Source organism: Hippocampus bargibanti, linkage group LG03 (assembly GCF_051943395.1).
Source record: "Hippocampus bargibanti isolate YZ-2025 linkage group LG03, ASM5194339v1, whole genome shotgun sequence".
Taxonomy (NCBI): domain Eukaryota; kingdom Metazoa; phylum Chordata; class Actinopteri; order Syngnathiformes; family Syngnathidae; genus Hippocampus; species Hippocampus bargibanti.
The window spans coordinates 9,753,793-9,779,297 of record NC_142736.1 but is presented as its reverse complement, the minus strand read 5'-3'; the positions used below and the strand labels follow the sequence as shown (position 1 = coordinate 9,779,297).

General features: G+C 40.7%; 1 protein-coding gene across 3 annotated transcripts in view; it reads right to left on the bottom strand.

Annotated features, from left to right (window-relative positions):
- The window catches only part of herc1 (HECT and RLD domain containing E3 ubiquitin protein ligase family member 1), a 94,469-nt gene that overhangs the window by 25,741 nt on the left and 43,223 nt on the right, over window positions 1-25,505 (bottom strand). The window contains exons 35-61 of one of the 3 annotated variants that reach the window (XM_088991844.1): window positions 24,971-25,210; window positions 21,860-21,943; window positions 20,999-21,549; window positions 19,516-20,110; window positions 19,018-19,285; window positions 18,481-18,691; window positions 17,308-17,474; window positions 17,023-17,139; window positions 16,637-16,880; window positions 16,373-16,494; window positions 16,062-16,291; window positions 15,022-15,290; window positions 13,899-13,951; window positions 12,977-13,177; window positions 10,462-10,636; window positions 9,984-10,251; window positions 8,536-8,749; window positions 7,925-8,184; window positions 7,717-7,844; window positions 5,319-5,455; window positions 3,884-4,084; window positions 3,610-3,740; window positions 3,305-3,522; window positions 2,446-2,566; window positions 2,190-2,336; window positions 930-1,031; window positions 55-228 (exon numbers count right to left, since the gene is read on the bottom strand). In XM_088991844.1, coding sequence (XP_088847970.1) covers window positions 55-228; window positions 930-1,031; window positions 2,190-2,336; window positions 2,446-2,566; window positions 3,305-3,522; window positions 3,610-3,740; window positions 3,884-4,084; window positions 5,319-5,455; window positions 7,717-7,844; window positions 7,925-8,184; window positions 8,536-8,749; window positions 9,984-10,251; window positions 10,462-10,636; window positions 12,977-13,177; window positions 13,899-13,951; window positions 15,022-15,290; window positions 16,062-16,291; window positions 16,373-16,494; window positions 16,637-16,880; window positions 17,023-17,139; window positions 17,308-17,474; window positions 18,481-18,691; window positions 19,018-19,285; window positions 19,516-20,110; window positions 20,999-21,549; window positions 21,860-21,943; window positions 24,971-25,210 — 5,628 coding nt within the window. The remainder of the gene's footprint in view (window positions 1-54; window positions 229-929; window positions 1,032-2,189; window positions 2,337-2,445; window positions 2,567-3,304; window positions 3,523-3,609; window positions 3,741-3,883; window positions 4,085-5,318; window positions 5,456-7,716; window positions 7,845-7,924; window positions 8,185-8,535; window positions 8,750-9,983; window positions 10,252-10,461; window positions 10,637-12,976; window positions 13,178-13,898; window positions 13,952-15,021; window positions 15,291-16,061; window positions 16,292-16,372; window positions 16,495-16,636; window positions 16,881-17,022; window positions 17,140-17,307; window positions 17,475-18,480; window positions 18,692-19,017; window positions 19,286-19,515; window positions 20,111-20,998; window positions 21,550-21,859; window positions 21,944-24,970; window positions 25,211-25,505) is intronic. The other 2 variants (XM_088991845.1, XM_088991846.1) reach the window with 2 other exon arrangements.

Here is a 25,505-nt window from a genome sequence, read left to right as displayed (position 1 = left end):
CAAACATATTCAATCGACAGCATATTTACATTTAACACCATTCAACTTCCTTACCTTCTCATAGGCATACTGCTCCTGTAACATAAGAGGTAATCTCTCCAGGAAGGCCCTCATGCAAGGGGCAACGTTGAGGCCAACTACACCCTGCTTCTTAAGAGCTGTCCGGCAAGTTGCGAGCACATGGTTGCTTGTCATGAACTCTTTTGCACAATTTACAACCAACACATCCTAAAAAACACATACAGGAAGAAAAACAAGGCAAATAGTATTTTATATAATCACACTGTGACCCTTGAGTCTATTGTAAATCTTTGAGTTGTACCACACAGATCACACATCAGAGAGAACGCTTAAGTTTGGCCATCACTTGCTGCAAATGATCATTTTACATTGCGTGTCCAATCTGTGCTGCTAAATTTAGTTCACTTAGTAGTCACAGTGTGTGTCGTGATAGTACGTCAGGCATTGAAAAAAAATGTAATTTTATTTACTATATTCAATTTTGAATACATGTTTTTAACAAATAAATACATAAATAAACACAAATAAATACATAAACAAACATTTGTATTTTTCAGTAAATAAGGGTTCACTGAATATGCATATGAACAGGGTTAGGGACTGCACCTTTCACAAGGTTAAGAACCAGTAACTGAGCTAGGCTCCAGGGGAAAAACTGGTAACCATAAAATAATAAGTCTGTTCCAGTGTATATCAGCGGCCAGCAGAAGTGAATGATTTCAAACATATTTCATATGGTATACAATATTTATAATATCAATCATACTTGTTTGTTTTCACAATACGGTCGTCAGTCTCAAAGTGTTACTTCTTACACGTTAGACACTGCTGTCCCAAATAAATATCTGCTTTTATATGGCCATCCCGCTTCAACCCTGTAACAGTATAAAACAGGAGATATTCTTGACCTTTGATCTGTTGGAGCACACAGCAACACCCACATCTGGAATCCACACAATATTCTGAATGGCCCCCGAACCAGCAACAACTGTTTGAACCACCGACCCATCCTATGAGGCACACAAAATGACACGGGTTTAAAGGACAACCGACGTCTCCGGACAAGTTGTGTCCATAATTTGTAAAATGGCTTCAAATGACTTCTACTGGGCGTAGTTTACAAATATTCCACTGCATATAGCTATATTTTAAGTTTTAAGACTCTCGCTGAATTTTCCGGAAGTCTTGTTTTTGAGTTGGTGACGAGTCCTCACCCTACATCACTGAAGGAACGCCCCTGACTGAGAAAGGACGTACCTTGCATCACCTAAATGCATTTTGTTTGGTCTGAAAACTTCTTGTTGATCCGTGTTGATGACAAAATTAGAAGGAAAACATAAATAACGCAATGGTGAATTGTTTTGTGTTGCATTAACACTACAGTGTATTTGACAGTCGCTGACAAAACCTCCCACGAGACAATTTCCACGGAGCTTTGTCGCCATCTCCTGCCTTTTTGTGGGTACTGTGAGTACTAAAGAGTTTGTCAGTGCATTTCTCTCCAGAGGCATCAAAATGAAAGGAAAAACGTCTTTATTCGATTGCAAACATGTATGCTTTCCTCTTCAGAACTATTTGAATCCTATTCATAACTGGACGAGTCACAAGAAAGCATCTTTTCCGAATCTAAAACCATTGTTTTGATTCTCGAGCAAGGCAAGACGTCTTGGCATGACACCACAAACAAGGGGGCGGGACCTTCTGAAACTGGCCACTTCCGGTTTCAAATTGATTTAGACACTTTAAGTCACTTTTATTGGTGTTTTGCATTTGACTAAAAATATCATTTCACAATACGGTCCTCAGTTTTTGAGTTTTATATCTGCCCGAATTCATGACCCCCCCCTACCTCCAAAGTGTTACTCCTTACACGTTAGACACTGCTGTCATTTGGCATTTTAGATGCTATAAAACGTTTTTCTGATGTCGTTAGGAAACAAAAAAGTGATGTCGGTTGTCCTTTAAAGCGCTATATAAATCAATATGTATTGTATACATAGCCAACTGCAGACACCATGCATGAGATGTAAGCTTGGAAGACATGTTTTACACAAACAGTATTTCCACCCCAAAAGACATGTCGTCTCTGACATATCTTTGTGACTGGCACCTGGAGTGTTTATTTAATAACTGCGGCTACAACTTCACCTCCAGCACATATGTCTTACTCTCAGGGACCAGATGTTCATTAGGCCACCAACTCCCCCAGAGGCCAAAGTGAGACCGTCAGGACTAAAGGCGACCATTTTCACTGGAGTGATGTGGCCCTTCAGTTGGAAAACACACGTTGCGCCGTCTTTGGACCTTTGTGATGACTACGGCAAAAACAAAGCGAAAGCAAGTGAGAAGTGAAGCACCTGTTATGAGTAACAATATTTGTGAAACGAATAGATGATGTTTCATGCAAGTAAATCAAAAAAGTACCATGTGTTTAGGGTTTGCATCTTTCTCCCACCATCCTTGCGAGTCTGAGGAACAGTCGTCTGGGAAGTTTGAGATAACCTGTGGAACAGTCCACACTGTGACCAGACCATTCTGACAGCATCTGAAAAACACGGTGACACATGAAACTCAAACCCATTAAAATCAGTCTATACATTTGTGGTCACAAGTTTATCTGCATGCACTCAGTGGGCACATGAATGAAGAACCATTTTTAATATACATTTTGCAAGCTTGTTGCAAAAAGGAAGGAGCAAATTATTTTGGGTTCTAAAAGGGAGAAAATAATGTACATAATATTTAGGTATGGTTCTGTTGCTCAATCCTTTATGCATACTTGCTTTACATTTTTTTGGTTGAACTGCAAGGTTACTGGACTAAATTGCTTAGCTGTGTGTGAAGTAATCATTAATTTGGAAACAACTCTAAGACAATATTTCGGAATGATCACAACACCCACGTATACAAGCAAGCAAGGTCTGTGAGACTAATAAAGGCATATCCAATCCAATCCAATGCTGTATATTGAAATACAGGATTTCTTTTTTGAGATGAAATGCATTCATATTTTTTAACCATGTGAAAAAATTATGGAGAGTATATCACACCTGTTTCCTCTTCTACTTATCATTACATATCACTTATATCTGATATGTAATGATGTAATTGCCCCTACACCCAAATTACATAAACTGGTTTTATCATTGAGTAGTCATTACATAAGTATAAATAACACACCATAGTGTAGTGACAAAATTTCATACATTGCTCATGTGAATGACTTAACAAGTTTCTGGAAGTTGTTCACCAACATTTATATTAATTCTCAACAGTGACGTACATAGATAGCATGTTGAGTGGGTTTGGGCCACTTCCAGGTAAGCTGCACCAGGCAACACCATTAACCAGAGAGGGTTGTTTCAGACTCATTAAACAATGCCAGCCAGTGCCCAGTTCAGAACGAGAGTCAGCATTGGCCCAAAGCTTCACCGTCTCTTCTTTGGCACATGTCATCAAGATTTGACCTGTAGGATTCCACTTCATATTCGTGATTGATTCCTGAAAAACATGCATATTCATTTGTTTGGAATCGTAAATTGCAAATTTACCGTAATCGTATTTAAAGCTTATGAATAATTTTTATACCTTGTGAGCATCAATGACCACAATAGCTCCCTGTTCTAAGGGCTCTTTGGATCCAATCAGTAGCTTTCCATCTGCATAGCCCACTGCAAAAGCCTTGTCTTCTCTGTACCATGCTATGTTCATCACTGCCACTGGAGGGGGCGGGGAGGTTAAAACAATGATTGTAAACATGTATCTCATGTCCTACCAACAAAAGTGTCATGGTTTTGTCATTCATAACGCTGTCAAAACAATTAACACATTAGCTATAACAAATATGACACATTTGCCATACCATCCTTCCTGTAGCAGTGCTCCAGTTCTGTGCGGTGCATACTGCAGGAATCCAATACTTCAATGAGGCCCAGCGATCCATCCATTCGACCCACCAGAAGCATGTCAGTGGGTTCTCCTGACCACAAAGACTCCGCTTCATCTTCGGGCCAAGCCACTGCTGACACCCAATGGGGCTGCACATCCAAAAGGCCTTTACCACCTTAATGAAAAGAAGTAAGGGACTAATCAAAAAACACATATTTAACTCATCCCTTGAGGGTTTGCCTCAATGAGTCACTGGTATGATTTTTTTTAGCACAGCTTGTGAAAAGGGATGAGTGAAGACTCTTCAATTGTCCCTTGATGTGAGTGTGAGCACAGATGATTGTTTTTCTATGTGTGCCCAGCAATTGGCCTGCAACCAGTTCATGTTATGCTGGAGCAGCAGTATGCCAACTGCTGACGCTGGCTGGGATGAGGCTCCAGCAACCCCGCGACCACTTTGGGGTAAAAGGGATCAGAAAATGGATGGCTGGAAGGGTATATCGAACCATTTTATGTAGGTTTGTCCTCATATGTGCCTGTGCTGAGAAGTGTGACCCTGTCTGATGTGTCGCATCCATGTAAAATAAAAAAAAATGTAAAATTTGATTTACCTGTCTGATGTTTATGCACATGGTCACAACCCTGTGCGTGGTACTACACTGGTGACAAATCAAAAACGCAATCTCCAGACAAATTATTTGAAAAGGTTATCAGTCATACTTTAAGAGGACTAATACAGCAAGTCTGTATGTGCCAATTTCATGAATGAAACCGAAGACAGACGAAATGGGGCCAAAGCCTGTAAAATCCTGGAAAATCTCACTTTTCCTGAATGCTATTGCTGCTATCAAAAGTAAGATAACCTTTATACTGACCAAAAACACCACAAAGGTGCATTAGCAGATATAATGGCTTTGAAATTCAAATGTGGGAAAGCAAAGAGTGCAAGTGGAGAAGAACTAAACTCTAAATTCAGTTTGATCTGAAAATAAACAAAATATCGGATTGTTTAAAAAGTTTAGGGAAGATGGTGAAGTAGAGGAGAAAAAAAGTAATTTGAACATCAATTGTTTTTCTCCAGGAAGTACTGTCACAAGAAAAACGGCAACACCAATTACCGTTTTGTTCTATGTTGTGCTCTGCACACTTTTGTAATTGGCCAATTAGTTTGTGTTGGGAGGATGGTAACAATATTCATTCATTCTTCTTTTTTAATGCAAGCAATGGCTTTAAATTATATATTGTGCCATTTAGATTGTGAGAAAATACAACATTTCAAAGTTTATACACAAGTACAACATACACTTTTAGCTCCATTACACATTTTATTATGAAAACTAGAACTATTAATTATTTGTCATTAAAAGAAATAACAGACGGACAAATTTAGGAATATGTTGAATGTTTACCGTTAACTTGCCAGATGTTGACCATTTTCTCCATGGCAGATGCAAGATATTTTCCAGTCACACTCCAAGCCAGCGGAGAGAGGCAAAAATCACTTGGTGATCCCAAACATGTTCGGCCCTCCACCACAGACCCATCACTGACAGGAAAACAAATAAAAAAAAAAACATGAATAATCAATTCCATCCATGCATCCATCCATCCTAGAAAAATAGATACATTTATAATTGTGAAGATTGAAACAAGAATATTTCAGTGTAAATTATGTCAGATTTTTCTCTTCAAGAATGGATACCAGCACATCAAATGTTAAACATTCAACTGATAAAGCATTTGAGGTTGAGAAAGAGTGCTTTGGGTTGATAGAATACAAAGAGGACTAACAAATTTCATAGTGCCTTCATTTGTATAATTTGGGTAGATAAATGAAGATTCTAGGGCAGGGGTGGGCAAACTTTTTGACTCGCGGGCCGCATTGGGTTCTAAAATTTGACAGAGGGGCCGGGCCAGGAGCATTTGGAGGGAGTGTTTGGGCCGGAAATACTCCGAACAAGTTATGTCCATAATTTATAAAATCACTTCAAATGACTTCGACTGAGCGTATTTTACAAAGATTCCACAGCATATAGCTATAGTATACGGTTTAAGACTTGCGCTGAATATTCATGAAGTCTTGTTTTCGAGTTGATGATCCCCATGTGACGTCACGTTTGGACCGCCCCTGACCGAGAAAGCGACATACAATGCATTTTGGGTACTTTGTTTGGTCTGAAAACTTCGTGTTGATCCGTGTTGATGGCGAAATTAGAAGGAAAACACATAAATAACGCCATGGTGAATCGTTGTGTGTTGCACCAAGACAACTATTTGATATTTGCTGACACAAATTCCCAGCTGACAAATCAGCCCATTTCCAACGGAGCTTGGGCGCAATCTTCTGCTTTTTCTGGGTGCATTTCTGTCCTTGACGGCTCGAATTGATATGGGAGGACTCCTAGAATCAATTGCAAACATTTATGCTTTCCTCTTCAGAAGAACAAGAACAAGAAAACATCTTCTCCGAATCTGAAGCCATTGTTTTGATTCTCGAGCAAGGCAAGACGTCTTGGCGTGACGTCACGAACAAGGGGGTGGGACCTTCTGAAACTGGCCATTTCCGGATTCATTTTGAAGTCATTTTTATTGGTGTTTTTCATTTAACTAAAAATATCAGCCTGCCTGTTTTGGGTATTTTAGATGCTATAAAACGTTTTTCTGATGTCAGTGGGAAACACAAAAAAATGGTGCCGGTTGTCCTTTAAATGTAGTGTGTACAAACCTCATAGCACAGTAAGACCCCAATTTATTAACTGTCTTTCAAATGTGAAAAATATCCCTGATCAGGTAAATTTGTCTCAAGGAATATGGCGTTTACATACTATTTCGCAGATACTTGGAGGAGGAAATGGAAATAGATTAAAATAACATATGCACTGTGATTTGTCAAGATTGCGTCTGTTTTTAAGTTTCCATCGAAGGGGCAAAGTTAAAGAAATCAACATTTATTGAAAAATGGAATCACTTTCAACATTCAAAACATATTATTACACAACGAAATATTCAAGCTCAATAATACCTACTTGTGTTAAATTCCGCCAAATCATAGATGGTTTGTCCTGACCGCGCGCTCAACAAACTCCTCACTGACGCTCTCGCCTTCACACGCTAACAATACACGCGTACCGTCGCCGAGCACACAAACATAGACTACCTGCAGTTGAAATTTGCATACTCGGCGCGGCAGCCAATCAGAAGCCTGCTTCTTTCTTCCGGACTTTCGCAAGCGTTACAAAGTCGTGCAATTGCATGTCATTTTCCAAAATAGATGCACAGAACCTAAGACTAGAAGAAAGATTCAAAAAAAGCTAACAACATATGTGACGCCACAAAACGTAAATTTACATTAAACCGTGACTGTAAAGTGTACGTGAGACTTATGAAAGGGGCTTAGTGGCTCGTAGGAAGCAATGCAAACATTGCATTGTGCACCACAATGGCAATCGACTACTGTAGCAAAATTTACAGATATGCGTATTTGCTGTAAATTAAGCAAGGTAGCATTTGTAGTTGGTGCATTCTTGATTTAAAAAAAACTTTATACTTTGTGACAATGTTTTTTAATGGGATTGGTTTTCAGTTATCTGCCCTGTTGTTCGCTAGCTTTTTGTCTTGAGTTTTAGACACTGTACTATAATTTGGGCAAATTCGGCGGGCCGGATTGAAAAGCCTAACGGGCCGTATGTGGCCCGCGGGCCGTAGTTTGCCCATGTCTGTTCTAGGGGATCAGTTGAACATGTCAGCAATTGAGTTTTTCTTGTTCAGGTGTTGAGCATGTCAAGGTCTTTGGAGTTCTTGTCTCACTCTTTATTGAAGATGCAGGTCTGCTGGAGGGTATATTGGCTTTTGGTAACATTCCACACCCTGACTGTGCCATCATTGCCACTAGTTGCCAACAACCCTTTCTTTTTGCACCAACAGCACATGAGGACCTAAGACAGATGAAAAATGCATTGGAATGTCAAATGCAGTTGTTCTTAAGCAGCAAATGATCATTCTTATGACACCTCACCCTACTCTGATGAGCTTCCAACTTAATAAAAGAGCACTTTCGCAGGTCCCCTGCCATATCGGCAAAGGTTTGTGGCCTGCTCTGATTGTCACGGTCATGGGCAGCTAGTGTGCGCACCAGCTGCTGGGCGGCCCACTGTCGATGTTGTGAAGAAAGCCTAGAGGACAGGCAACAGGCTGCAAGAGCATTGGCCAGCTCCAGAGGGCCTACAGCGGAAGGATTATGGGAAGGATGGGCATACAAATGCGCAGTTAGACCTGCTAGACATGGAAAACAAGATGACAAAGATTGTCCATGAGTCAGAGAATGTACAAGACAAAAGACACACATTGACACAAAAAGGTGACATGATAAAGGTGAATTGATGAAGTGAATATGACATCTATGTTTTAGTACATAAAATGTAAAATTACACATTAGATTAACTACAAAAACCTTGGATATGACACAATGAATACTAGACATTTTTTCAATGGGTGACTTACATTTACACTCAAGACAATTCAATAAATACTCTGTGAGAGAAACTGCGTAGTGCGACTACCAAATGTCAATGTTGAAGTAACTCTCAATTTCAACTTTTACATTTCTTCCATGCAAAGACAACACACCTCTTTTCTCCATGTCAGCCTTGTCATAAGCAGGTCTGAGTTTTGACACTTTATCTGCCAGGAGAGCTACCAGAGCCTGCGTCACTACAAAGTTGGGAGAGGTAATAAGTTTGTTCTCCTCTGCCACACCACGTAGGAAGCTGGGGAGGAATTTCCTCTGGACAGGATCATCCACAGTTGTCAAATTCATGCCTGTGGCTGCGGAGATCAGATTCTGTAAATGAAAGCTCAAGTCTCAATGATGACAGGAAGTCTGCTTCTACAACTAATTTCAGCAAATGGGATGGACATTTCTGGATACCATACATCACATGACATAATTACCGTAGTCATATTTCAAAGTTTTTGGAAAAACAAAAAAACATTTGGGAGGAAATACTTTAGTATTTCTTATTGAATTCTAACAAAAAACACAATCAGTTGTGTGAACACAAAAGGAAAAATATCCTTCACTCATTAGTTACCTAACAAAAAATACTTTTTCCTCAACGAAATGTGTAATTAGTTAACTCTTTGATTCAACCAAAATGTTCATGTTTAACTTTTGACACACAGAGGGATAGTTAATGGGTTGAACAATTGTCATCTACATCATTTTGCATAAAAATGTTTTGGTTACTTTGGTTGTATTAAAGCAAGGATATCATTGCAAATTGGGCTGTTGAAAAGCATTGGGAGGATGAAACACAATATCATGATGTGACAGGATACCAACAGGGTTGTTAACTAATTCAATGCAAAAACTCAAATTACATTTGCGCATGAGTGCCAAAGCATATAAATACATTTTTAGTGTTTTCCTTTTTTAAATAAATAAACATTCTCTACCTTTGACGCTTGTTGGTATTAGTTTAGCCCTGGAAGGTTCTGAAAACTCCGAGTTTGTGTTGTAGTGGGTAGTTGGATTCATAAAGTAAGTATTGTTCATCCAGAAGATACTAAAAGCCTCTTGGATGAGAAGCGAAACGTCTGACACCTTCAAAGAAGTACAAATGACGGCTGAAGAAACATTTTCATCGATGGACCACTCCTGGATGACTTAGAGCTTACACAGACGACAGGAATGCATTTAGATATTTGAGGTATCACAAATGCAAAAAAAAAAAAATTGCATCAGTTATTGTTCTGCTTAAAATGCACCCTTTTGCTAGAAAGCTTCTTTTCTCTGGATATTTCTGGGGAATGGGTATTTTAAAGTCTTCTTCTTCTTTTCCTTTCGGCTTTTCCCCTCAAGGGTCGCCACAGCGAATCAATGTCCTCCATCTATCCCGGTTTTGTGCATCCTCTTATATAGATACAGAACTCAAATTTCTGCAGGCCTTATTTTTTTTAATTGGCTGGCCCTCCCAAATATGAGAAAAATGGCTGAAATTCAAATTAATTTTAAACGATATCATCAGCAATATTTGGTTTTCAGTTTTATCAAGTATTTGGCTACTGTAATGTACCTGTGTGCAGAGCTGCACCAGTAGTTTAGCAGCATTAGGGTTGTTCGAGGCCAAGCATCCCACTGCTGTGCTCAGATAAGCCAGACAAGAAATAGGCTTGCTGGGCTTAGCACTTCCACGTGTCCTTTCAGCATGGCCAGAGCCCGCCATAGGACCAGTAGAAAGCCCGGCTCGTCCTGCTGCCGCCAGGCACATGAACCTAACCAGAGTCCTGATATCTGTTAAGCCCAACGATTCCAGGCCAGCTGCAAGGCTACAGCTTGAACCGCTGCGTTGGATGGAAGTTGTGATGGTACAGGATGTATGGAGGTAGAGTACAAGATAAAATATGCGTAATTAGACAAATGTATAGTGCATCATGATTATCATCATTATTATTAGTATATCATGAGAAAACTATGATGTACATGTCATATTTTGTTACACTGTTTGTGTTTGCCAATAGGGGATTCTGCCAAAATGTGTGAGTGTAACCAACCTGACTGACAGCAAAGAGAGAGCTCTCATCACCATGGTCCTGGCTAGCAGAACCTGAGCTGCAGAAGTCACCCTTCTCAGAGCCATAACTCGGTCATGAGGGTTCTGCAGGGAGGCTGCCTGTTCCCCAAGTGTTACCCTGCCTGAAGAACTCTTATCCACCGATATCTGACAACCTGCAATCAAATGCATCTAATGTTGACTGTATGTACAGTTTTTCTCTTTGAGGCCTGTCTGTATGTCGATCTTTAATTACAATATTCATATGATTTATACATAGAAACAGAAGAAACCTCTTATCTAAATCTATACATTTGACATTGTTAGAGCCATAAAGATTTTTTTGGGGGTTATTGTTCAAAATTGTATAATTAGATTTTGAAAGGATGCAATACGTTTCATTTTATTGCTGTTTTACTTAAGGTAAATTCATTAGCAATAGAGGTGTCGGGGCTCTCATTAGTCATCCTGACATGACATGTTGACGTTGGCAGCATGCGGAAGACAGTAAATCATGGAGCAACAACTTTTCTGATCAGTTCGTCTCAATTCAGCTAATCGGATTGTCTGAAATCACTTAATCGGATTGTCTGAATACACCTGATGAGATCATCTGAATTCACCTGATCGGATTGTTTCAATTCACATGATTAGGCCGTCTGTAGCCACCTGACCAGATCGTCTAAAATCACCTGATCATGCTGACAGATCGCCTGAAGTCACGTCTGTAGTCACGTGATCAGATCGTGTTATGAACGTGATCAGGTCGTTTTCAGTCATGCATTGAGATCGTGTTATGAGCGTGATCAGAACATGTTAAGAGCATGTTAACATGCGTTTCGTGTTAGTATAAAAGGCCAGTGTTGTTGAGCCTTGGTTTTTATTCAAGAAAATAAAGCAAATATTTTTTGGGATCAACGATGACAGGCTCGTCATGAATGAGAAAGGAAAGGGACGTGTCAGATATCTTCACGCCTTGCTGAAGTAGCGACAAGAGGAACTTAAGTTGCCACTACAGACATATTTAATATAGTATATTTCTTTCACAAATTAACACTTAAAGCCAGGTGCCGTGTGTGTGTGTGTGTGTGTGTGTGTGTGTGTGTGTGTGTGTGTGTGTGTGTGTGTGTGTGTGTGTGTGTGTGTGTGTGTGTGTGTGTGTGTGTGTGTGTGTGTGTGTGTGTGTGTGTGTGAGAGAGATTTTTTCCAATTACTGCCTAATCTTAAGAATCTAAAACGGCTTTCTGGCTTTTAAGATGCAATACGAATGTCTCAACAAACAAGCAAACGCAAACTATTTGCAATTGTTTTGTGCAGGTCAGATTTGCAGTCATTACTAGAGTTGTTATGGCACCAATGTTTTCACATTGGTAATGATTTTCGGACTACGTATAGGGCGTACCCACTCTTCTGAAACATTTTTGTTACTTCTTTTCAACCCGCCCCCCACCTCCTTCAATGTTGCTGCTGTAGATTGAAAATTAACCAATTGTGGGTCTAATAAAGGCTTTGTTATTCTTATTCTTACATTTTAAAGGAAAAACCAGTTTGGACACACACAAACTGCAATTGTCTGTAAGCCACATGTACATTGTAACATGACCCAATCAGATTTATACAGTATGCTACAGAATGTATAATTAAATGAATGGATGAGCCTCCACCCTGTCGCCAAAATACATACAGCAAGTGTATAAACAATGTGCTATGCATCAATTAATGAGGCTGATTGAGGATGCACTCAAAATTTGCATACATCTTATATTTAAGAAAAATAGCTCGTGGAGGAATCATGGTCGAAAGCATGAAAAAGTACACACCCCGAATTATTTATCGTGTTAATCTGTTCCTTGTGGCGGCCCGGGAAGAGTCTGTAACTATGTTGCCCAACACATGTCACACAGTACCCATTTGACTCTTTTCCATCACAGAATCCAGCAGACTCTTCAGGCCTTTATCTTTGTGCATCTTGGATGGCCGCGTGACACGCCAGTCCCACCTGATCCTTTTTTTTAATAAATTTGTAAATTATTGTACTGTGCAATTACTGGTACTTGCAATTATTCATCCATCTTCCAAACCGCTTTATCCGCACAAGGGTTGTGGGGGTGCAGGAGCCTATCCCAGCTATTGGGGGAGTGGATTACTAGCCAATCGCAGGGCAAACAAAGACAAACAACCATTTGCTCTCGATTTGGACAATTTAGAGTGTTTATGCATGTTTTTGGAACACTGGAACCTGGAGGTGGAGAATATAAAAACTTCACACAGGCACACGCTAACCACTGAATCACAGGTCCACCCTGGTGCAATTAGTGCTATGACAAAAATACTTGCTTTAAAAATGCCTCATAATGTGGTGATAGCGATACAAAAGTACCTCATATAACAGCACCAATCTAGCGAGTAGAAATGCCTGGGGGCCTATGTCTCACTAAGTAAAACATGAATTGGGCAGACTTATTTTTAAAGATGCAGTCGTACTGTAGAATTGCAGTTTGAGACAACACACTCACCAATTTGCAGCAATGTCTCCTCCATACTGTTGGAGGCAGTTACCATGGCGGCAGAGGCCCCTAAAGGGTCATTATCAGGGAACTGCACAGCCTCTGGGACAGTCCGGCGTTCACTTAGACCCAATGGACCCGCCAAAAGCTCAAATTCTTCTTCTCCGGTTAGCTTCTCATCTTCATCAACATCCATCATGTCCCAGTCCTCTGGGGTGTCACAAACAAAAAATATGAACTTAAGGAACTACTGTATGTAAAACACTGATTTACTAAAGGTTTGCTCATGCAGTGGAACCTGATGCACTAAGAGGGCAAACACACAATTTATGAGCAGTTAATTTTGTACATTCCTGGACAAGTATATATGGCAGGAGTGTGGCAGGAGTGTTGTGTATGTGCATTTTTTTCAAACCTCAGAAGAACTGGTTATTTTGTATTTTTATTTTGCACCAAAAAAACAGATGCAAACAAGTGCGCGAAGCGGCACCGACGCAGCGGACACAAAACATTTCTGCCTGTGTAAAACTAAAAAAAGTTGTACAATTTTGGAAATAAAACTTTGCACAATGTATCATTTTTTATCTGTAATGCTTTAATTGACCCAATAGATCAATTGAATCAGGAGCCATCCAATGTCACTGTGACAAAACTCTAAAGTTTGCTTTTCAGCAGAGGTCATTTGAGCACACCGTAACAAAGGTGCTAAGCTATGCCGCACCAGTTTTATTTGGGTGTGGAGTCCCACGTGTCAGTTTGTGCAATCATTTTGAAAGAGTTCAGTAACAGATTGCAGCCTTAGGAGATCATGTGCCAAATGTTCGCCAACATCAGCTGCAATCTGTTGCATATGATTTATCAGCCACTCTTTGCATTTTTATAAAATGTGACCCTCATATTTTATAGTGTTTTGTGTTCAAGAATGCTTTACCTTCATAGACACTATCTTGCTTTCCCAGAAGATCAGGAGCCTGACCCTTATATCTGAAATACCAAAATCATGAAATATAGTTTACAGAATGAATATATAAATATTAATTGCCATTTCTAAGCAATCCATGTAACATAAAGGCTCTAATTCAATCTTTCTCAAATAGCGGATATTCAGCCAATTTAGTTTTCAATTAACTCAGGGATGGTCAAGTGGATGCTCTCGTCCACACTCAGATTGGCCCTTGATTAATTTATAAATGGAAAAATATCAGTGTTTACAACAGGATGACAGAGAGCGCTTACGAGAGCTTCCAAGAGTGTGAAGAGTGTGTCACGGCCATGACATTAATCTCAAAAGTACATAACTGTGATTTATTTTTTTTACCACAATGTTCAGGTTATTTAAAGTGTATGACGCTTGAGTAAATTGGTGCTCTCCAAACTTTGATTCAAGACGTAATAGTGTTTCAAATGGCTATTAAGGCTTAGTTGGAGAAGTGGCCGTTATGATAGACTCTCCTTATAGAGATGCATGCATCCAAGGACTAAATTTACTGTACTATACTGGCATTCTTCACACAGGCGAGCCAGCCTTTACATTTGGGGATTTGAATGACATGCAGGAAAACATGTAGTTTGGCATTGAAATCTTTGAATATGTTGATTTTTGGGAACATGTGCACAAAATGAATTCTTGCATTTCATGTTGGATTGCTGTTCTGCATTTTTTGCGCCATCTTTAATGGGAATGTTCATGTAAGAGAGGCCTTTGAGTCAAGGGGTTAGATAAATCACATTACGTGATTATTTTTAAAATGGTTATTGGCTGAGTAAAAAGCATTATTAAAAATGACATTCTTGTCATACATCTGGCAACGAAGTGTGCGGTGCCATACGGGGCCCCATTGGTGGTGATGAAAAATTGTGGGCCACACCATCTTTTAAGTTGCCCATCCCTGAATTGATCACATATGCTTTTTGGAAGCTGGAATAAAACCCTGGTGTGTGTGGGGAAAACCCATGCAGGAACAGGCAAAACACACAAAACTACGTTGGGAAAGGAAAACCTCTGACTGCGAGCCCTCCACCCCAATTTTTAAAATGCATAAATGTGTGCCTACCTTTCCACAATTGGAACTTTTGCTTTGCTTTTGATGGCTAAATATTTCTCTCTACAGGCACCACAAAGAAGGTAGTAGGGGTTTCCACTGCCACACTCGCCTCCGAACCAGCCATCAACATAGGAGCCATTGCTACGGTAGCCTTGTCGGTTGGCACTGCGACCACAACCAGGGTGACTTTTCTTCATATGTTGATTGAAGTTGACTATATTGGCTTCGCACAGTTCGCACACCACCATTTCATCTCGATCATCTGTCTCACATACATGCTGTGATGTGTGGTAATGTGTCACCAAAAGAAACACATTAACATCAATTAAAAAAAACATATTCCCATCGAACATAGAACACTATACAATATTGAGTTGTGCCTTAATAGAATGGTTATGTCAGAGACATTAGTTCATGACAGTTAGTGGCATTTTAGTGTCGGGCTTAATGTTTGTGAATCATCTTCCCAAGCAACAGACAACATTCCATTTGACTACATTGTTAACTCATTCACTGCCATTACCAAAATTATTCGGGAATTGAAAATATGACGTGGAGGACCATTCCTGAATTTGTTCGGGTTTTGTTTTTTCTTGTGGGGAAATGGGGAGTTGGGGTGCCGATGAAGCTGGCCCTTCCACGAGGATGCAGCATTTGCCTTTTGTACAGCTGCCCAGACCCATATAATTTTGGAATTAACTTTTTTTCTGATAAAAGAAGGGTGTCTCTGGTTTCTTACGCTGCATTGAATGTTTATGTAGTCCTAAAGCTCAATATTATGTGGGTCCTGGAATTTGAGTGAAAATGACAAAACCCCTGGCACTGGAGTGGAGACATGTCATGCAGTGAATGAGTCAAGACACAAAGAACACTAATTAAGGTCATGCCAAGTAAGTCTATGCAATGTGATTAAAGGTCTATCTTGACGAAAATATTGATGAATAATCCAGGGAATTCAACGTGCTCATGTGACTAGATTGTGAGTGAGAGGCAACTAGGACCTGACTCTTGATGGCAGACCTCTGTTCATAGCATAAAATCACACACACCCATGTTGGCCAATCCAGTACCTCCGGGATCCACATTCCCAGAATGTCAGTGTCACTGGCAAGTTCCTGGCCAAACATGACCTCCATCGTCTCGTCATCCAGGTCCATCTCTAGCTCCTCATCTAGAAGGTTGAAGTCATAAAGGGCACCGGGGTCTTGTTGTGGCATTTGGGATGGCATCTCCCTGCGTGACTGGCTGTGTTGGGCTTGCACTGAGCGGTACAATCCAGCTAAACGTGTGGAGAAAATGAAAGTGGTGTCAGGAAGTGAGATCTTAATTTAAGATTTGAGTTTTACTACCAACTTCTCACCAGCACGGGCAAATAGTCTGCGTGCAGCCACGTCAAAGTGATGCTTCCTTGAAACAGCAGAACGTCCTTTCAGTGGAACACCACTAGTGACTGATACATTATCCTGTTCTTGGCCCTCTGGACTACAGTGTACAAAAAACATATTTAAACACTGATTTATTCAATTTCTCAATTTTCTCACAGGTGGAAAACATGTGACTACCACAAAATTGGGGTCAAGGTACAATCAATCCGAACACACAACAGACTACGCATCAGTCGTACCTCTCGCTAAAGCCCTCCTCCATTTCGGACACATCAGCAATGTCTCCAGGGGAAGAAACGTAGGAGTTTCTGTCCCGAGATTTTCCTCCAGCAGATGCTGTCGCACCTGGACACTGTGTGTCAGACACATCACATCCAGTGCCTCTCATGTGAGGCTCATCGTGCCCATCGTCTGTACCAGGATGTTCTATCATCCACATTGCTAGCACTGTGATATTTTCGGCATCTGCTTCTCCTCTTGCTCCTGGAAATGCAGACATGGCTAAGCAATCAACATATCACACCATCATCTAATTTTCTTAATATCGTGGTTACTCTGTTGTTCTTTAATAATTAATATGAATCTACACTGAAATGCAAGAACGGCCTTTTCATTAGCAACCAACCAGTTGCCTCCAGCGCTTTGGTGATTTGGCGCAAGGAGAAGCCCATCTCCAGCAAGGGTACAGCAATTGCAGGAGGGGGTGGAGATGTTGACAGTCTGCTGCTAGGATCTGATTGCGCTGAGGAAAAAAAAAAAAACAAACGATAGTGAGTAAAATTAAATATCCAGAAAATAATTATTATGGGTGTCAGTCAATTAAACATTTCAATTGCATGGTTCTTCATCGTTAACTCATAACTTAATTGCAAATTAATCTCATTCAGTTATGTCAGTGTGGCATACTTACAGGTACCCGACCTGTTTTGTGGTCTGCTAGGCTGTGAGTCAGGGGAGGTGAGACTCTGCCTGCGGCCGACGTCATCGGAAGGCGATGTTGGTAGAGATGACACTGGGGGGGTTTGTGCTCGCCGAGTTGGAACCAAATTGGTTGTTGGGTAGCTGGAGAACATTTGTCTATGCCAACAGAAAATCATCTCAAATTCAGAATGAAATTTGAAACATACCCGAATCTGCCATTCAAAAATAAGAATAACAAGACTTCAAGGCTTCAAGGATTCACATTCCATAAAATAACCATTTTGTTTGTGCATTTTTCTGTAAATATGATTAGGATGCTCCCTGGGCTTGCGTGGGTTTTCTCCGGGTCCCCCGGTTTCCTCCCACACTCCAAAAACATGGATGGCAGGCAGATTGACCACTCCAAATTGTCCCTAGGTGTGAGTGTGAGAGTGACTGTTGTACACCCTGAATTGGTTGCCAGCCAATCGCAGGGCACACAAAGACAAACAACTGTCACTGTCACTCTCACTCACACCGAGAGACAATTTGGAGTGTTCAATCTGCTTGCCATGCATGTTTTTGGAATGTGGGAGGAAACCGGAGGACCCGGAAAAAACCACCGCGGGCCCAGGGAGAACATGCAAACTCCACACGGGGAGGCCGGAGCGGGACGCAAACCGTCGACCTCTGCACTGTGAAGCCGGCATGCTAACCACTCGACTACCGGGCATGTATTATTAAAAAAAAATATATATATAAATTTATTCACTGCCATTCCCGAATGGGTTCCATCTACCCATCCATCCTCCGATCTTAAATTGTCTTTGGGCAGTAGATGGGGTACACTCTCAATTGGATGCCAGCCAATCAAAGGGCACACATTCTGTAGATAAACAACCATCCGACGCTCATACTTACACATTAGGGACAGTTTAGAGTGTTGAATTAATCTGTTATGCATGTTTTTGGACGGGGAAAACATACACACTGCGCACAGAAAGGCCGGAGCCAGAATCGAACCCTGTATCTCTGCACTATGGGGACGACACGCCAGTTGACCACCGGGTCGCTCGCATACAAGCCACAAAATCCAAAAGAGCCCTTCGTGGACTGCTGATCCTTGAAATCATATTACGATGAGATTTGAGAAAGGACTAACGTGCAGAGCAAATGACTTTACCTGAGAAGGCTGAGGGGCATGACCCCAGGAGACTCTGAAGCAGGGACAGTTTCAGTGTCCGTGACAGGTGTGGTTGCAGTAGTGGTGTCCTCCAGAGAGGAGCTCATGAAGGAGGTGGTACTAGAGGCAGAGGGGCTGGTAGTGACTGGTGTCTGGACGAGCTGTTCACCCTCTATACCCTCGCCTTCAATCTGTGGCTCAATTCGCACACCTAATTCACATACAAGGGAACATTCCTGTTATTTGATGCATTTGTATTGGCACAACAATTAAGCCTGTAAACAATTTCAAAGCAGGAGCTAAAAGGATGGTTGGAACAATTTTACACTGACTGAGATAGCAGAAAATGTAGCACATTTTCATAACAAAACAAAAATTAAAGGTGCTGTATATTGTCTGCTTGTTTATGTTTTTTTTTATCCCTGTGCATTTTACATTGATAGCAGCATTAAAAACTTGACTTAGAAAAAGAGTCTTCAATGTAATGAGTCAAAACATCTGTAGTTTTGATCAATTTAGTGTTTTTCATTCTCTCACCAGGTTTAGCCTTTGCCCCACTGGGTTCCTCTAGCAGTCCATTGACCACAAGCTTATAGATCATGGCCTGTGCCCTCTCCAGGTCTGACAGCCCGAGAGCACGCTTGATGGGGGAACGCAAGACTGCCCGCTTCACCATATGGCGCATGAGAAATTGAAGAGCGGCACGCATCGCCACCTCTTCTTGGCATATTGGAGATATTGCAGATGTGCTTCCACTGATACTGGTATTGACATCGGCATTGTGTCCACTGGATTCTGGTAACACCTTAAGGGGGATAACCAGTTTACCTTTTTTACCGGTAGTCCGGGAGAAAAATCAACATTTCAAATGAATTTTAGGGATATCTGAAGATTAACTATTTAATTACTTCTCAGGCAAAATTTCTACCATAACAAATCTTACCAGTTGACAGTGGCTTCACAGATCTAATCTGTTCATCAAAATCTGACTTGGAATAAAACAAACATGAATAAGTAGTTGCATATTGAGAATACCTTTGGAATGAGCAGAAGCTCAGCATACTTGCTGCAGCTCAGCAGGACACTAAGGGTCTTCATGGCTCCCAGGTAGAGATAGGAAAGCTGAACCGCGTGGATCTCTGACTGGGTAGCAGTAAAAGAGGGATATGGCTCATGGCTACGAGAGCCATGCTCGTAGCATTTCTTTCTGTTCCCCTCAACAGGAGCATGAAAAGGTGCGTCATTTCCACCTACTCCACCACAAGCAGGGGAAATGTCACTCTCTGACTTGGGTGCCACATGTGTCTTGACCTCATCAAGACTATGAGAAACACGCAGGTCACAGGTAGCGTTTGGAACTGCTCCAGATCCAAAGCAAACATCCCTTAGTTCATTGTGATTGGCCCCTTCATTGTCTACCCTGTCTTCATTACTGGTCGGCTCATGTCCTGTAGAGTATGCGTTGCGATGCCTCCTTTCGTGGCGCCGTGCACTGAGTTTAGCAGCTGTTTCCTCATGTATGCTGGTAAGGTGTGTGAGATCCAAAAGGAGTGAGGCTGTGAGGCCACGTAATCGTGTGACGTCGAAGGGGAGAGGCTCACAGGGTTCCAGGTTGTACAACGGTGTGTCACTAGGCAACCAGAAAGTTGGGAGGCTTTAATGATTTGAGTGCAGAATTAAAAAACAAAAAAGACAAGGGAAGTAAAAGCAAAGTGAGGGAAAAGGGCAAGTAGACAAGGAAATGGAGGTGGGGGGTGTATGGATTTAGCACAGCGTACCACAAGACATGGATATAACATAACAGATTTAATAATGATGTGGAAGGGTAGCCACTAATGATTGGATTTGTGCATATGTATATACACACACAATATGTATATATACACACAATATATATATATATATATATATATATATATATATATATATATATATATATATATATATATATAGAGGTATATATATATATATATATATATATATATATATATATATATATATATATATATATATATATATATATATATATATATATATATATATATATATATATATATATATATATATATATATATATATATATATATATATATATATATATATATATATATATATATATATAAAAAGACTTCATAAGGCTTCATAAGGCTTTTAATTCTTTGCGGTATATCTGTTTTTTTTTGATCCAGTGCTCTTTTAACATTTTGGGTTGCCGACCTCTGTCTTTGTGCATGGGGCGGCCTTGTTATCATGTCAAACTGATGCCGAGAGTCATACAGGTTGTGTGTGTCCAAATATGCAAAGGCGATCGGGGCAAATACACACTTTGGCAATTGTGTCATGACAGCCAAACAACCGAAACGGTTACAAAATAAATTGCATTTCATGATTCACTTGATCATGCCCATCCTTAATACAGAAATGCCAGATTACTTTGTGTGTCAGCCCCCAAATAAATAATGAAAACAAATATAGATATATAGATATATAATATATATAGATAGGCAAATAAAAATACCTGATGGTGATCTCAGCCTCATCCCACTGTACTTTGGCTGAGGTACTGCCTTCCTTCACCACTCCAAGCAAAGTTGCATGCCGACCCGTTTGTTTGTGAACGCATCGTCCACCAACACGTAGACCGGCATCTGCACCACCGATTATGGCCAAGACTGGCCACACCTCTGTGCAGAGTGTCGTTAGAACATGCTCAGAAAGCTCGCCTAAGCCATGTTGTCGTCCGTGGCGCCCCCTTTCTTCCTCAGGCCTCATGGAAGTTTCTTGACTTTCTCGCTGGGTGTCATGCTCCTCACGGCCCTGCACTGAGCGACTCTTTTTCAGCCTGTGGATGCCACTGCTACTCGATGCATCTCTGAAGCAAGGCTTGATTTTTTGAAGCCGTTCAATCATGGTTTTGTTGATACGATGTGTCCAATCATTAGTGCGGTGTAAGATTCGAATTAATTGTGTTGTGGCCTCAGCCAGGACAGTGGCCATCGGACTACAAACTGGGTCTCCGGGCAAAAGGTCTCGAGGTGTACCCCGCATCTGCATGTCACAGATCTTAACCTAGAAGGATTTAAATTTTTTACAGTGTAAGACCATAACATATAAACTTGCATCTGTACCACAAGTACATATATAAGTAAAATACAGAGAGGGAAGAGATTATTTTACGCTGGTTTTCATTGTAGACATGTGAGGTATTACCCTGATAAGAAACAATCCTAAACATCAATCTCCCACTGACAATTGTAAACTATTTTGATTATGGAAAGAAAAAAAATGATTGACAACAAAGAATCATTGGGGGTATATAATAATTTAGCACATATATTTCTCTTATGGAGAATGCTATCAGTGTGCAGTTTTATCATACCTTTTCCCCTGGGTTACTGCTATAGAACATCACGCAGGGGAAGAGTTCTGTGGCATCCACATCCTCAAAGGCTAATTTTGGCTCCTGTGGAACCACATATTAATATTTAGGGAGAAATATGCTTTTCATGCATTTCTTGTGTTTACTGGTTAGTTGCATAGCTTGTAGAATAATTTAGTAAGCTTCCTCCTTCCAATAACCCTTGAAAACAAGTTCTGGCCCTGTACTCACTTGGTATACGGTATACGGTGCTGAAGAATGAAAGACTCTCCTGTGTCTTTGTGTTGTCATGTTATTTGTTATTGTTTTTACTTCAAGATGGCGCCGCAAGAGTGGCTGCCTTTCTAGCAGCTCCTGCATTTTGTTTTTCTACTTCTTTCTTTCCTTTTCCTTTCCTAACTTTGCTGCTGTGAAATGTAAATTTCTCCACTGCGAGACAAATATAGGTACATCCAATCCAATCGAGATCTTCTGTATAACGACACTATTCTAATCAAAGTAATCTGATTAATATTGCGTTTGTGAAATATGAATTAAGCATTTTTTAAAATTCATATTTCATTCAGTGAAATATGTAGAGGGGCCTGGTAGTTGAGTGGCGAGCACGCCGACCTCACATTGCAGAGGTCGTGAGTTCAAATACCGCTACAGCCTCCCTGGATGGCGTTTGCATGTTCTCCCAAGGATGAGAAGGTTTCTTCAGCCGTCATCTGTACAAATTTGAAGGTTTCGGACGTTTCGCCTCCTATCCAAGAGGCTTTGTCAGCGAACTAAAGTCTGACTGGTCATATCGGCTCTATTTATATATCCCTAATGTCGAGACATGGCGGCGCCAGACACAGCTATGATAGGTCCCTACTTTCAGGTTGGGGGGAGCAGAGGACCACTCCCTGTGGCCCCACTGATTGTTCCTACATTCCTGACTAACAACTGGCCTATTTCCCCCACTCCCACCGGTATCACCTCATCAGCATTACGAATGTTGCCTAACATGTTTTGCCTAAGCAGGCTATTGTATGAACGATCCAAATTGAACCTCACCCCACCAGACCGGTTTAATGAAGGATTTTGTTGTTTTATAAGAATCGCTTCTTTTACCCCCCTTTCAAACCATCTATGTTCTTTCGCTAAGATTTTAACCTCATTGTCGTCAACTGAGTGGTTGCTAGCTTTTAGGTGCAAATGTACTGCCGATTGAGGCCCACTTATATTATCCCTGCGATGTTGATAAAGTCTTTTTTTGAGAATTTGTTGAGTCTCCCCAATGTACTGCTCTTTACAATTTTCATTCTTACAATGTATTGAATAAACTACATTATTTTGTTTTTCATTTGGTAGCCTATCTTTTGGATGCACTAATTTTTGCCTTAACGTGTTTATCGGTTTGAAATAAGTAGGAATTTTGTGTTGCCAAAGGACTCTGTAATTTTTCAGAAACTATATATAAATAGGGCCGATACGACCAGTCACACTTTAGTTCGCTGACGAAGCCTCTTGGATAGGAGGCGAAACGTCCGAAACCTTCAAATTTGTACAGATGACGGCTGAAGAAACCTTCTCATCGATGGACCACTCCTGTACGACTGAGAGCTTACACAGACATGTTCTCCCAAGGCCCGCGTGTGTTTTCTCCGGGCCCTCAGGTTTCTTCCAACATTCCAAAAACATGCATGGAAGGCTAATAGAAGACTCTAAATTGTCCCAAGGTGTATGTATGAGAGTGGATGGATGTTTGTCTCTGTGTGTCCTACAATTGGTTGGCAGCCAATTCAGGGTGTCCCCCGCCTTGTGCCCGAAGACGGCTGGGATAGGCTTCATCAGGATAAAGCAGTACAGAAGAATGAATGAATGAAATATGTAAAAAGGAACAGAACCTTATGAACATTTCTGAATGCAAAGTTCAAAAGCCGGTGTCTGCAATGATATTGGACTGTATTAGTGTCAATGGCATGGGTAACTTCTGCAAGGGCACCATTAATGCAACAAGGTTTTGGAGAAACATTAGGGCACGCGGGTTGCCTGCCTGCTTTCCACAGCTGTCTCCCATTGAAAATGTGTGGAGCATTATGAAGCATAAAATACAACAACGGAGACCCCAAACTGTTGAACAGCTGAAGCTATACATCAAGAAAGAATCGGAAAGAATTCCCCTTAAAAAGTTTCAACAATTAGTATCCTCAGTTTCCAAACACTTATTGATAGTTTAAAAGGTTAACAGTGGTAAACACGTCTCTGACCCAGTAAAAAAAATAAAAAAATTAAGTCAATCATTATTGATAGTCGAGTGATTAGCACGTCGACTTCACAGTGCAACAATTCCAGCTGCTGCCTTCCTGTGTGGAGTTTGTATGTTCTCCCTGGGCCTGCGTGGATTTTCTCAGGGTGCTCCAGTTTCCTCTCACATTACAAAGCATGCATGACAAGCTGATTGAACTTGTCCCTCTGTGCGAGTGTGCATGATTGTTTGTCTTTGTCTGTCCTGCCATTGGCTGACAACCAGTTCAGGGTGTTCCCTGCCTACTGCTCGAAGACAGCTGGACTAGGCTCCAGCAGCCCTAAACCCCATTTAGGATAAATTACTTTGGAAAATTAATGAAAAAAATGATTATTTTCTGAAAAATCAGTTTATCATGTTGAACTGTAAATATATTCCCTTCATTGTGTATTCAATTCCAGGAAATATTGATTAAAAATGATTTTCAAATTATTGTATTCTGTTTTCATTTATATTTTATTCAGTCCCAAGTGGATTGGAATTGGATTTGTATATCCAGGATGTGATTATTCAGCCATCACCTCCATTTCTGTGTTGTGTTATCAGTGACAATGGTAATAGTTGGGAATGTGCATGGAATCTTGAGTATCTGGGAACATTTATCAAGCAATAAAATAAAAATAATAAAAGCAATAAAGCCATAGCGCCACCACACAAGTGCTTGGAGGCTGTGCGGCACACACACACACACGCAACATGTGGTGTTATTAGAACTTCTGTAATTGGTCATATCAGAAGGCTCCAATTGTGAGATACAGAAATCTTGCATGAAATGACTTTGAATATAAACATGACACGTGGATTTTAAGCACAAAAAAGCCATCACCACTTCTTACCTCTCCATTCTTTCCAAACGAGATGGTTCGAGCCTCCATGTCAAGAACACAAGTGATTAAATCTCCCTGGGTAAAGCTGCTCAGAGTCAGGGTTTGTTCCCCATTGTGATAGAGGTTTCCACTGTATGCTCGGTATAACCACATATCTGATGTAGTTCGATGGTTGAAGTCATGTACGGGCCATCGCGAAACACCCACGCATGTGCCCTCATTGCCCCGATTCTCCTTCACAATGTAAAACTATGGAAAAATAACAACAATTCACAATCAATCCAAAGAGAAACCTAAAATTAAAAAAAATATGTGCAGATCAAGGAACGACGCTGCTGTAAGGAGGTACTGTAGTTTCTTTCCTCTCATCAGCAATGTTCTAGAACAACTTTGTACAGGATTCTAGCATATTCAAGCCCATTGTACCAGGCCAGTTTATTTTCTGTGCTATGTACTGATGTACAATGCACATTGTCGAAACATTTCTGCAACCACCCGCTCTTTGTGCAGTATCTGTATTGCGTACCTACAAGATTTTTTTAAC